Raw genomic sequence first — 14736 nt, 5'->3', positions numbered from 1 at the left:
GTTTTTGCTTTTGCAATATTATTGTAACATAAATAAATTACCACTATTTTTAAAACAACGTTTCTTTATAACATTTGTGATGTTTGTTTAATATTATAAAGTTTTGCTATTATATTTTAACAAAAGAGTTAATTTTCAAACTATAACTCTTACAGTTTAGCTGTGACATGTGAAGTGAAGCATACACCACAATATGCATCCTTTGAAGGGCACCATAAAGCACACAAGGGTTAATAATAAAGCTGTTGAAACCTGCAACAATGGTTCCTGGAGGGTTCCAGGCAGGAGCAGATGCCCCCCACAAACCCCCATTACAGAAACAACACACTTGTCATTAGGGTGTGATAAAGGGAATTACCTGGACCCTGCTTTAATCAAAGGGGCCACTCTCCCTACAAGTGGGTGTTAAAAACCACATCAGGGATCCAGTTCCTGGCAGGGGCCTGTGGAGGGGACACACCCCTTGCCTGGCACCATTGTTCCAGGTAATTTTTTGCTCACCTGAAAATAGATGGAATTCCTAAGTGGTGTGAAATATGGGATGTTTCTGGTATTTCTGTTAGCTTGTGTTTTATTGGTTGATTCCTGTCATTTTATGGTCATCTCCGATTGGCTGATGATGTCTTTTAGTCACATGGGTCTGTGGATATTATCTGGCACATCTGGAACTGTTTGACATTGTATCAGTGTTTGTGTTTAGCATAACAAGTCAAATCTGTGTTTAATTAGTCGACCAAGAGCAATACTGCACCTATCAGTGTTCCCTATTGGTGAACAATCTCGCTTAGACAGAAAGGAATTGTGGGAATGCTTCTCGGTGCTTGCTGTTGATACGTGATCTGTTACTTTATTTCTACCTGTGCTCACACCTACCACCATGGTGCTCCTGTCAACGTTCTGTGAAGGTTGGTTCTTTCACTTTTCTTCTTTCATAATCTAGCAGATATATACATTTTGGTTTGGTTTTTGCTTTCAAAAAAGGTTCATAATTTATATTTTCACTTCAGATAGGATTATAATTTATATTTTCACTTCAGATAGGTTTATAATTTATATTTTCACTTCAGATAGATTTATAATTTATATTTTCACTTCAGATAGGTTTATAATTTATATTTCAGCCTTGCAATTTAAAAATGACACTTAAGATAAATAAATAGTAAGCTATAAATTAATTTTACAATTTTTGTTCTAGCCTGTATGAATGAAAGTGTTATGATTTGATACACAGTGTATTATAAACATTTTCACTAAAATATCTCCAATAATACCATACATATTAATTTGATGACTTTTTCTTACATAAATAAATATAATAAGCTGAAAATTATAATTTTTACAAATATGAAAATACCATATGTATTTATTTGATATTATACTTTTTTTCATCAACTTGTAATTTAAAATATTCAAGTCAATGTTAGTTTTTTAATACTGTTTACAATAATAACTAAATCTGTAATATAAATTGCATTAAACTAAACTTTTGTGGGTATGGGGGTGGGGGTTGTTTCATGCAGGTAAAACAGTGTACTATTAGTGTATTGATATTAACCTGCATATTGCACTGTGTATTAATCAATGTATTGATGGTAACCTGCATATTGCACTGTGTATTGATAGTAACCTGCATATTGCACTGTATTGATCAATGTATTGACTGATAACCTGCATATTGCACTGTGTATTGATCAATGTATTGACTGATAACCTGCATCTTGCACTGTGTATTACTCTGTGTAGTGACTGATAATCTGCATATTGCACTGTGTATTACCTTGTGTAGTGACTGGTAATCTGCATATTGCATATATTATTGCACTGTGTACTCAGTGTATTGACTAGTAAACTGCATATTGCACTGTGTACTCCTCAGTGTATTGACTGGTAATTTGCATATTGCACTGTGTATTACTAAACATATTAGATGTTTGTTATCTAATTTATACTAAAATGTCACCTTAAAATCTGGTAAAAGAAATATTGTTACTAGATGGTAACTGGGAGGAACTAAAGGGAATGGATAAATTTAGAAAAAAATATGATATATTAATAGACAATAAATTTGCCAAAACAAGGTTCTTGCACAGACATTTAAAGCTAGCTTATGGTATTTGGGTCTTTCAAAAAAAAAAGGTTTTAAGTATAGGAATGATTTGAAATAATAAAACAGTTTTGTTTGTATAATTATATAATTAAATTTATGTTACATTCATTACAATATATTATTATTAGCAAGTATGATTCAAATTTAATTATAAGTATTGTCTGTTATTTCTTTTACGTTTATCTGGATGTGAACATTTGTTTTTGCAAACTTATGTGAGAACGGCTTTGCCTATTCAGTTTGCTTATGGTTTTTGTAAATGTCATATGACAATACCTCTTGATAACTGTTTTCTATTTTTAATTCAGTTATTAGCTATAATTAAATATAAATGTTATAACTAATATGAACTATGATTATAGTACTTGTTGAGTAGTTATGAAAAAGAAAGTTGAATGAGGGAATAATCCTGTTTGAAGTTCTTGAAAATTAACTGAATGAAATTTCATCCTACTTATCTGGAAGAGCTACACAGGTGGTGTTGATAAAGAGCTAAGTGGTTGTAGTCTAAAGGCATTGTTGGGTGATCTAAACATACTCATCAGTCCATCCATCTGTCTTTAACTCATCAGCAGCCATGAAAGAAATAATTTCACAGATAATCCACAATTCACCTGTTTATACACAGAGAAGAACCATTTATCTTTTTTCACAATTGCACTTGAGGTGTAAACAAGAAATGGGTCTTTGAGTGAACTGTGAACTGTTTTTATTTTTCACTGTTATAGCTATTATGTCAAAATGCAAGCAATGAAATAGTTCTCTAAGTAAGCTGATGAATGTTTTTATTTTCACAATTAAAAGTTTATCACACTCAAGGTGGAAATAATAAATGGTTCATTGACTGAATTGTCGAACATCTGCACAGATGGTCAGGCAGGCGTTGTATTTATCGCGGGGTGTGTCATACAGGTATATAGCTCCCGACACCATGCGAAATATCCCTGTATTCAATACCGTTCCAATAACACTGAATAACAAACAAACTGGATGGTGGTACAAAGGGCAGTAATCAGCCATCGTGGCCTGGTTTATGGATGTTAAAAAGATCAGTTGTGTGACTATCAGGACTAATTCCATTACTGACACTAATTGTGGTTTTCTCTTAGCTTCACTGTACATCTGGTGGCCTTAATGAGTGTACAGGTAAATATTGACCTCACCTGTGAGTGTGGATTAACTCTACCAGTACCTCATATAAGTAGAACAGTTTCAGTTTGAGGTGCATATAGTTTACCAGCATCTGGCAAGAACGTATCTGTGACACAAAATATCTATAACTGTAGAGTACTCAATGGTTTAAGGATTTTTACAGTGATGTGTGCTATAAAGAAATTTGTAAATGAACCAACAGGTATGTCCAATACTTCATAGCATGTTAATATGAGTCATGTTTATTAACCATATTGAAGACTAAACAGTTGTTTTAGTATGGATAATGTATGAAACCATTATAGAATATTTCGTTATATTATTTTTTATATTAAATCATCATGTAATGTAAAAAAGACAAAAAATAAAAATCCACTCCCAAAAACAACTAACATGAGGTATCTAATACATTTTATTCCTTTTATTGTCAATTCTTACCAAATCAATTGTATTTTCTTAAGAATTGTAATGTATGAGTCACTTTATAATGTTTATTATTTGCTATTATAGGTTGTTTGTTTGCTATAATTCATTTGGAAACCATGTGTGTCAACACTTTATTTGTGGTGTTGTATCCCATAGCTATTTTCTAAGTAATGTTGGTACCGGTAAGTTAAATTTGCTGTAAAATATTTCAAATATTGTAGTTAACAGTAAATAAAAAACCTCACATGTTGATAACCTCAGAATGAATATGTTAATGTTAGTGTAATCACAGTTTATTAGCTATAGCTACTAAATAATGCTAACTTCACACAAACAAATAGCATTTGATAATGACCCATTTGCTAATATTGATTGATAATATATTGATTCTGCAAGTCAATTGTTAGTCCTGTATTATGATCATATTTTCATTTATTTGTTTCAGTTTACTATTAATAAAGACGTTGATTTATTAGGTCTAAAATAAAGATTCTAAAATCAACAGCATTACTAATTGTATTTTAAGCTACCTAAGATTGTACATTTTCCCACTGCAGTGTCTCTGTATTAAAAAGTGTTTTCAATTAACACCACGTAGCTAAGTTGTACATCAAACGTGAGCCACCAGACCCGAGACTGGATGTAGACAACAGTAGGTATGTGTTCTACCTTTGAAGATTGGGCCATAGGTTAGCTCCACGGTTAGCACCAGCCTGACAACTAGCTTCCAATAGACCAGCCATGTTTTTATTGTCATTAGTCGCTAGCAGGCAGTGCAGAGATCTAGTCCTACAGAGAGGGGCTGTGTGCTGGGCAGCACTGGCTTAGATTACTCCCCTACCATTACTATGTAGATCTAGGTAGTAGCTGGTCTGGTGGTAAATTGAGTTATCTTAGTATCATGTCCTGATGTTCCATCTTGGCTGGCCCCTAGGGACCAATGGATATCTGTTAGGGGCAGACTAATAGCTGAAATCCTGTAGTCAGTGGCTTGCATTCAATCATTCAGTTGTAGTTCTTTGACAGAGTGCTGTGGTGTGGTCATATTAGTGAGTATGGAAGTTTTTATTAAAGATCCTGTCAAGAGTTCTAAAGAGATGTTCTTGATTCTGGAGCCAAATGTTGTAACATAAGTCAGCATTTTTAATTGTTATATGTTATTAATTATTATAAATCCTGTTTGAATTACTACATGTATAAACATTAAGATGATCTAAGTTACTAATTAAATCATGTAATTTGTGTTGTTAGCAGAAAACATGTTACATCGTCTGTATAGTCTTACCCATTACTCCATTTCCTCCCTTTGTACATTTACTAGGTTGTAGTAGGATTAATGTCTTAAAACCAAATCTTCACAACACCTTTTTAGTTAAAACATAACATTATGTAAGAATTATTAAATTTTTTATTATGTGTTTTTTTTTTTAAACTAAGGACTGATTTAGTCTAATCATTCATTAAATAAAAATTAATAAGTTATTGTCTGACACCATAATAAATGAAGGACGATATTAGTTTTTAAAAAAGGAGGAAATGGCCACATTAATACATAAACATTATAATTATTTAAGATTAAAATGTCACAAGACATAGTAACACCAAGTACAACTTAACGTTATCAGTAATCATACTAAAGCTACAGCACGTTTTACACCTGTTACACAGAATCATGATGAAATATTGACCTCATGGTAGTGACATAGCTAAGATATAACACTGTGTTTATCAGCAAATACGACTAACCTCAATGATTGTTGTGTCAGTGAGGTATTAGGGGCCAATACAAGAGACTGAGCCCCTGTTTGGTGTCGCCCATTAATGCTTATCTTCTTGTGATAGTGTCAGACATTGGGACAAACCACAAACTAATACTAGCCAGGCCCCCTACCAGTGATAATCAGTGCATACTACTAACATTCTCCTCACAGCAGACTGGACATAGACGTCCAGGGAACGCAGATGAGTGTTAGCTGAATTTTGTTTTTAATGCATGTCATCTGAACAATGTTATCCAGCAATACGAGTGATAACTGGAGTTTATTACAAATATTCATGTCATGCTTATCACCAGGTAACAAATGTGTGGAAATTGTAGCACAGTAAGATTTTGCCAAATGCAATACTACATTTATTACGTTTTTTGTTGTTCTTCACCCTGAGGATAATGGACAATCTACATTTAAAAAAAAAAAATTGTGCTAATATGCAATATTAACAATGTCCTAAAAATATATAATAAAAAATTAAATTTCACCAACTACCATCCCCATTTTAATAAACTTTGAATAAAAATTGAGCATTTAAATTAAGTGGCTATAATATTTGTATTAATGGCTATCAGTGTATTTTTTAAACTGATCTTTTCCGTACATGTTTTAGGTCTGTTTGATACAGCTATACTTGGTGTGACTAATCATACAAAACTGTAATCATTTCATTTTTAATCAAACCATATTAGTGATGTTTCAATGCATCTTGTCTAGACAATGTAAATTGTTAAATGTAACCTCATTTGCCAGAGTATGTAACACTGTTTACAGATGGTTAACTGAAATTGTGGTGTGTTGCCTGTGGTTATGACTGAACAATAGTTAGCAGTGAAAAGTTGCAGAAGTTCAGTCTAACATGACTTGGCAGCCACTGTTTGGTTAGTCAAGGGGTGGACATGTGTCAATCAAGCTGCATGCTTGCTTACAGTACTAACAGTACTCATCAGTGTGTACCCGATTCCAATCTGATGTCAGTTTGTGTCTGCAATCAGTCTTTTGTTACTTTTATCTATAGGTTTATTGAGTTTGGTCACTTACAACAGGCTGTGCTTTTTTTTCTGCATGTTTTCTGAATAATCTGCAGGTTTTTTTCATATGTTCATATATAAATAATAGATGTTTGGATGAAAATAAATGTCAAATATATTTATTTACATGACTAATTATATAATTATATAAACTAAACAAATAAAGAACCTTTCATTAATGTAAATATATAAATAAAATAGATGGATAAAGTAAAAAAAAAATAATATATATATATATATAAATAAATACTGATATCATTAGTTTTACATATTAACCAGCTGTTTTGAGTGTTATCCCCTAACAGGTACATAGGCTATTTGAAAGCAACATAAATCCAATGATACACACGTCAGGTGCACAGCCTATTTAGATGGCCTATGTCATTAATATTTTATTTGTAGTTTTTCATTGAGACAAATTTGACATTCCACCAGACTTGAATGTGTTTCAATACACTATTGTCCTAATAGCTGTCACAGGGCCTACCTGTTTTCAGATGTCCACCTGACAAACTGCCGCTCACAGGTGCAGGTGCGTCTATTCACCTGGCGGGTAACGAGAGACAGGTACTGGTGGCAAGGTGTTTGTGTTAGAGACACGGCACACACACCTGCTGTCATCGCTGTCGTCTGATTGGCTGTAGCTAGATCGGTCGCATGCACTGTATTTTGGCAGTGATAATAACCTAGCTGTTTAGTCAGTTTGGTTTAACTGAACTTCTCCAGGTGATATATTGATTTCAGTAATAAAAATCACTTTTATGGGGTTTGTTGGCATTTTATGATTTACTTTAAAGGAAAGTTCTTTTCTGGAATCTGCACGTCAATTGATATTCATCAGAGACAATGAAAAGAAAGATATTTCTTTAAAAATCTTATTGCATTTTTTGTAAAGTAATTGGTTTGATAACAATAAAAAAAATCTTGTTAGATTTTTATTATGAGTATATGGGTTCAAGCTGTAAAACAAATATTTTATAATCAGAGATTGAAATTAATTGAAAAGGTTTCAGATATGAAAACTGAAAACACTGGTTATCAGCTGTTAATGAGAGTTATCTATCGTATCTGTCAACATCTGATGTGTCATTCATTCTGATTGGACAGTTTGATCTAGCCTTGATTTGTTCAAACAGTGAATCGGAAAAACTTGATTGGTCAAAAGGAAGACTATATTAATGAAAAAACATTGCATTTTAAAGAATAATTTTAATATTCAAATAAATTATTTGAATTGTTAATTTGTATGTGCTTTTCATAGATACAAAAAATATTTAATATGTTTTTTTTTTTGTTTTTTTTTATTATACAAGTTTAATTATTAAATCGTTATCAAGAGCAACCAACCAGACCAGTGGGAGGATTTGTAAAATGACATACTAAGATACTGAGACATTGGATCAGATACCAATAAACCCACATAAATAAAGATAAAACATAAACAATTCGTTAATCATTAATTTTGTTATTTGCAGATTACTTTATAAATATAATTGGGTTTTAAAAATATTATGTGTAAGCAATATTTATTCTGTTTATGGGAAGGAGTGTATAAAAAATCCCTTGCTACTGTTTGCTTGGATTGGCCTATGTGACAACAGTAAATGTCTCCTCTCACTGTCTCCTCTCACTGTCTTATGAAATGAAATAACCACCATTTTTAAGACACCAAATAGCTGTAGTTTAAAATGTGCTCTGGTGTCATGAAACAAACATTCCTTTTCTTACCACACAATCAATAATTCTATAACAGTAGGAACAATGCTTCCTGAACAGTATGGAATGTCACAAATACACTCCTCAATACACATAGTATTTTACAATACACTCCTCTCAATACTTTTTCTAGCAGCACTGAACAGAGGCATGCCACAAATTCAATGCATTTTTTTCTCACAGCACTCATAACAGTACTGCACAGTAAATATCTAGTGTCATCCACTGACTGTGATGATAATGAAACAGGTGAACAATATTGTGTCAACTTGCTGGACTAACAGTACAGCACCAGTATATATCAGTGTTCTGTCACCCATCCAATACACTCCAGCAACATCCTGCCACACCCAATCATACCGATCAGTCAATCAATCAGTCAATCAGTCCTGCCAGCCCCAATCAACAGTCAGTTGCCAGTCCCAGTCAGCTCCCTGCTGGGAACCAATCAGAGTACAGCACACATCCCACTGTCCACTGGGTGAGGCCAGAATCCCTAGCTGTCATGTGTTGTAACAACACTGCAGTAATTAGAGCAAGCTGTGTGAATAGTTTTACTCCATCCATATATAACCAATTGAGAACCTAGTGATCCACACCGAGTAGTCCTCTTTTCCACCTCTCATCCTCCACCCAGTTTTCTATCTCACTAAACTATTACCTCCATAACAGAATGGTCCTGTATGGATCTGAGAGTCAAAATACAGACTCATCTCAGGAACAGGTCACCAGAAGATCTGTGTTCTTTCAGAAAGGTGAGGCATATGTCTGTGTTAAAACAAATGTGCAGTATTGTGCTGAAGATGATATTATTATGTGTGCTCTGTCATTTATTGAAACATGCAGTTAATATTTTGTCTGATATATAATTAATTTTTTTTTTTACTTTCAGGTCAGTTGAAAATATCGGCGTATATGAATTTTGGTCTTCTAACTGTTCATGGTAAGTACATAAATCTATATAATATAATATTCATAAATGCAATATCCATAATATGATATACAAAATTAACATACTGGTACATAATATAAATGTTTGATTTTATATGAGCAGTTGTTTATTTAATTGTTACAGTAAGATAATTAAATTGGTTTACAGTGTTTCATTAAATAAAACTATTATTGTAATCAATAATTTGCTATTTTTATATTGGTAAATATTTTTAAATAATAGTTTTAAATTTATTGAGATTTTTGTTTTGTAATTATTTTGTTTGTTGATTTCTTGATGTTAATTGTGTAATATATATTATTATTTCAGTCGTCCAAGGCCGTCACCTGTCGTCTAACTGGAAACCACTGTGTGATGCCTATGCAAAGGTAAAATTTATACCTTTTAAAAAACCCGTGTCAAATGAACTGTGCTGTATTTGGTAAAAACCCATGTCAAATGAACTGTCCTGTATTTGGTAAAACCCCATGTCAAATGAACTGTCCTGTATTTGGTAAAACCCCATGTCAAATGAACTGTCCTGTATTTGGTAAAACCCCATGTCAAATGAACTGCTGTATTTGGTAAAAACCCATGTCAAATGAACTGTGCTGTATTTGGTAAAAAGCGTATAAAAGATTCCTTGCTGCTAATGGAAATATGTAGTCAGTTTCCTCTGAAGACTGTCAGAATTACCAAATATTTTATATCCAATGATTATTTAATTAATCAATTGATGTGCTCTCAACATTTTAAACAACATTTTTTGCTAATGTGCATATATATTACAATTTTTATTATTATATTGAATTTGTATCTATTGACTAAACAAATTACACCCCCCCCCCCCCACACACACACACACACTTCCAGTGTGGTGAGTTTTGGACCAACCCATAGAGTAGCTTGTCAATTAAGCCTAATTCCTCATCAGATTTGTCCAGTGTTGTTAAGTGTACCATGTCCATTGGTAGTTTAATGTTTCCAGTGTGGTATGACCATGAGTACTGAGTGTCACACACAAAGTAGCATCTTTGCCTCATCTTGGCTTGCCACACACAAGCTTACCATTAACAAGTTTCTTTAACCCAAGCTTGCTGCATCAGGTGGGACGTGACATGTACTTTCATAGTCATGTTCTATATAAATGAAAATATTTCTCTTTGTCAAAACATAATTATATATATATTTTTTGTCATTTCTAGAATTCATATTTAAAAAAAAAAAAGTTCAGATATACAATGTTTCATTGTACTCTTATTAAGACAAATATTATATTTTGTATTTATTTGATTGTGGTATTATTATGATGTGTAATGTGGTGTGCTCTGTTTCCAGATGTCTCTTGTTCCCGATGATACGCGACGAACACGATGCAAGACTGGGATCGTCATGGATTCCAACAATCCACACTTTGACGAGAAATTCTCTTTGTAAGTTACACTTTTACAGTTTTTATCTTAATCTTTTTTTTAATGATACCCTTGTTTGAAATTCTATTTTGACCCAAATGATTCCAATTTCCAATTTTTATGTACAATTGATTAATTTTGAATTATAGTTATTAGTAGTTCTAATAGTTCTGTGATCTATTGTCTTAAAACAATCTCCATCTTTTAAATGTGATCAACTCGTCCTCAGCATTAAAATGTCACCTCACTATTATCTAAAATAATATAGCAATATGGTACATATTAACCTCCATTAAGCAATCAAAAGAGGCCATTCTCACAAATCGGCTAATATCTCACAAACCGACCTGTATTAAGAAGCCACCTCTCTTAAGAGGACAGTACATATTAATCCAAATTATGTGTTATCAAAATCTGCCTCTGTGATGTTCCTTTACAAGGCTCCTTGCAACAGGTTGAGATATAATAATATGTCTATTTCAAGGGCTAGCTTTCTTTGACAATACGTCAAATTTACCAGTTGCAAATTTTAAAAACAATTAGCAAAATTTATTTTAATTTGAAAAAATTATTTCATGTCATATTTGTTATTTTGTTAGAGAATAAATAGCTTTTTGCATTTTTAGAGTTTAATAGATAGTTTGGTGGACAATAGTTCGGTGAAATTGTCCAGGTCACTAACAATGTATTTCCTTGAAATAAGAATGAACCTTTTTCCCATGTTCATGTAAAGTGGAACTTGGTATAATTGTGAAAGCAGCAGTCAGTGTGTTTGATTGTCTTACAGTGAGTACCATTGTAACACTGTACGTTACTCTTTGTACAGAGATAACACAATAATGAGTTACCTATAGGAACACAATTGGTTACCTGCTGCACAAATTGCTGTTGGTTTACAGGTGTGACAAGTCTTGTGTTACATGTCAGACAGGGGGGTAAATCAGTGGGGTTTTCTCTTTACCCATCTCTCCTAATAGTCGTGTACCTGTCTGGGCTGGTCAATGTGACCCTCTCTCACCTCCAAGTGTTATTATCATAAGTATTGGTCCTGTGATCTCCAAGAACAATAACTCACATGTAGGTGCTGTTTCTTCATCCATGGGCATCGACCGGTTTTCTACACAGAGGCTTGGTGTGATGGGACCAGTAATTAGGCTTAACAGTCACCTTGCTTTCTGATAGTTCTCTTTGATCATTCATGCAGGGACACTTAGCTTTTAAAAATATATGGTGGTTATTAAAGATGATATATATGTTAATATATCATGATTAGTGAAGTTAATATGTATTTGGATAACCATATTTTATTTACCTCAATTTAAAAAAAAAAAAATTCATCATGATTGTTAAAGTGGATAAAAAAAATTATGATTGTTAAACTTGATATTATCAAATTTGATGTTAAGATTTTTAAATTAATCAAATTTAATATATATTGAACACATTAAACTAAAATGAGTTACAATTTAACTTGAAATTCCTTTATTGAATTAATGAATCAATATAATTTGAGAAATTTTAGACTTTATGGGGAGGCTTACTTTCCAAATATATAATTTGTTTTTAATTTAAGTTTTTTGTTTTTGTTTTAACCAAACTTATTTAATTATAAATGTTACTGTAAATCATAAAATTTTTGTAATTAAAAAATTAATACACAAAATAGCTTAAGGGTCCATAAATATTTTTGACCTAATAGAACCCCAAAATGATTGTGTTCCAGCTCAGCATTCACTTACCTGAAAGTTAATGTAATCTGCAAAGTCTGCTGGCCCTTAAGTCATTTTGCTGAGTATTAAACATTCTTATTAATTCATAGGTTGTGTTTGTTATGGTTGCATTATTTACAACATAAAATTTTCTTAAATCTTCCACTATTTGTTTTATTAATAATATGAAGGTGAAAAATCCATACCATTTTATTTGGATCTGTAGTGTGTGAATGTACTTTTTAAAACAAATCTGACCTACCATTTGTAAATGAGTTTTCAGTAAGTTGTTAGAAACACTCTGTTTTGTTTAGTCCCAGTCTGTTTGTATCTGATTATGATTGTGTTTACTTGCAGTGAGTTGCTAGAAGAAGACCATCACAAACGACTGCTGGTTTCAGTGTGGCACAAAGATGAGTCAGGAACGTAAGTACACACACATTGTTTATTACAGTCCTCATGTTGTAGCCATTTCTGGATAGTAGACCTTTTCAAAAAATAATTAAATGTTAATTACATTTATTTCTTGCATAGAATATTGGTGTCCATATATTCAATGTGTTTCTGGCTTTCCTGTTTATATGAGCTCAAAATGGAAATTTTCTAATAAATGAATATATATTAATTAAACCTTTTTTGGTTTGTACATGTATATTCTTTTCAACTGAAATTTTAAAACTTTTCCCCTCAAAACTCCATCTTTATTTTCTTTGTCTGCATATACTTTAAAAAAAGGTATATAGTAGTAGTATGTGATATTTTAAATGTTTCATATCTTTTGAATAACTTACAATACATTACAAGTTATTTGTTTACTAACTACTAGTACAGTTCCTGAACAGTTGAGAATGTTTTAAATTGTTTCCAATAAGATGTTATATTTTACATACACTCATAATTACAATTAAGCATCCAAACTACAAAATCTGCTACTTAACCAATTGTTCAAAACATCAGTATAAAACTCTTTGAAGATAAAAGTATATTCCAAATAAATCACCTTCTTTTGTCTTTAAGTTTGTTAAGAGAACTTTAACACCCTTACCACTGAATACAAGCAATGCTCAGTGTGTACACTTACTGTGTGCTGTGGAGGCTGAGCCGAATCAAACGTTGTTCATAACAAATCATGATCTTTACTTAACTCTATTATTCATCTAAATACCAATCAGTGTGGGCCATTAATAAAACAAAACAGCTCCCAATAACATTTAGTCTCAACAGACAAAACACAGACAGTGTTTTCACAGTGGTTTACATCAAAGGGGGACAACTGTAATCACACCTACGTGAGAGGCAAACCAAAGCAAATTAACAATATTGGGATGTGTGCCTATTTTCATCATTTCACGCTGTGATAATTAAAGGTGCTAGACCATGTTTTCACAGGGGACATAAAAACCAGTAGATTTAGTATTGGAACAGTAGTCAGCAACTTGCTGTGCATGGAGTTGGTCCAGTCATGTATAAGAGAGGGATAGCTTGTTTCAGTAAGACCGACGTATATGTGAATGTGTATAACAGAACCCAAGTGTCTAATCAACAGCATCTTGTTTCTTCCAGTCTCAGTGAGTTTCTTGGCTGTATGTCGTTCGGTGTCAAACATCTCATGAATCCCAACAAGGTAAGGACAACTTTTAATTCTTACTTTCTTATTTTTTAGTTTACATTTATTAGTTACAATTGTTTTATATTAACTTCTTGAGGATAATTTTAGTTTATTTAATGTATATTTATATTAATCTTATCTTTCTCAAATTACAAATTGTTAACCAGTTTGAAGAATATTTTCTTCCAACTTAGAACATTTGAGTATTTTGTTAGTAGAATATAGCACTATTTCACTATGCTGATGGAAATCTGCAAAATATATACATTTATCGACAGATTGTCTCAAAGAGTAACCCTTTTCAAGAAAATCATATTCCTAATTTAAATATTTAGCATTTTATTCACTTAAATTTTAGTTTTCAGTATTATTTACTACAAATAATTATCAAATTATAACTTATATCTCAACCAAATTGTTACTTATAGCTTTTTTAAAAATAAAGATAGCTATTTGTGGCTGCAGATATATTCTGTTATTTAAGTTCATTCCTCTTAAAGCAGCTTTGACTGACATTTCCGACATAGCAAGTTTTTGTATTAACTATTAATTACAATTTTGTGTTTTTTTCCAGGAGGTGAATGGCTGGTACTACTTACTCACAGAAGACGTTGGACGTAAGAAACATCTCCAGGTGTCCAACAAACTCAAGTCCACTGCTGCGCTTAAAGCTAGAAGTAAGTCATTGCAACAAAATATCATTTCATACTCCATGTGGTGTTAATGAAACAAAATGTAATTATTTTGATGGAAAGAAATAAAGGATCACACAGATAGCAACAAGAAATAATGACAGCATTAAAAATCAATTCATAATGTCAGAAGTTGACTGGGATCATACAGGCAGCACATTCAACACTACAAGACATTCAGT

At 32.3% G+C, this 14736-nt stretch overlaps 1 protein-coding gene across 1 annotated transcript in view; it reads left to right on the top strand.

Moving 5' to 3' along the window:
• Positions 1–14736, top strand: part of LOC121382596 — a 62114-nt gene that overhangs the window by 38672 nt on the left and 8706 nt on the right. The window contains exons 3-8 of the mRNA XM_041512110.1: positions 9094–9144; positions 9463–9521; positions 10471–10565; positions 12611–12679; positions 13817–13877; positions 14437–14539. Of these exons, the coding sequence (XP_041368044.1) occupies positions 9094–9144; positions 9463–9521; positions 10471–10565; positions 12611–12679; positions 13817–13877; positions 14437–14539 (438 nt within the window). The remainder of the gene's footprint in view (positions 1–9093; positions 9145–9462; positions 9522–10470; positions 10566–12610; positions 12680–13816; positions 13878–14436; positions 14540–14736) is intronic.

This window comes from Gigantopelta aegis, chromosome 10 (genome assembly GCF_016097555.1).
Source record: "Gigantopelta aegis isolate Gae_Host chromosome 10, Gae_host_genome, whole genome shotgun sequence".
NCBI lineage: Eukaryota > Metazoa > Mollusca > Gastropoda > Neomphalida > Peltospiridae > Gigantopelta > Gigantopelta aegis.
The sequence above is the reverse complement of the archived record's forward strand: the minus strand, read 5'-3'. Positions and strand labels throughout refer to the sequence as shown.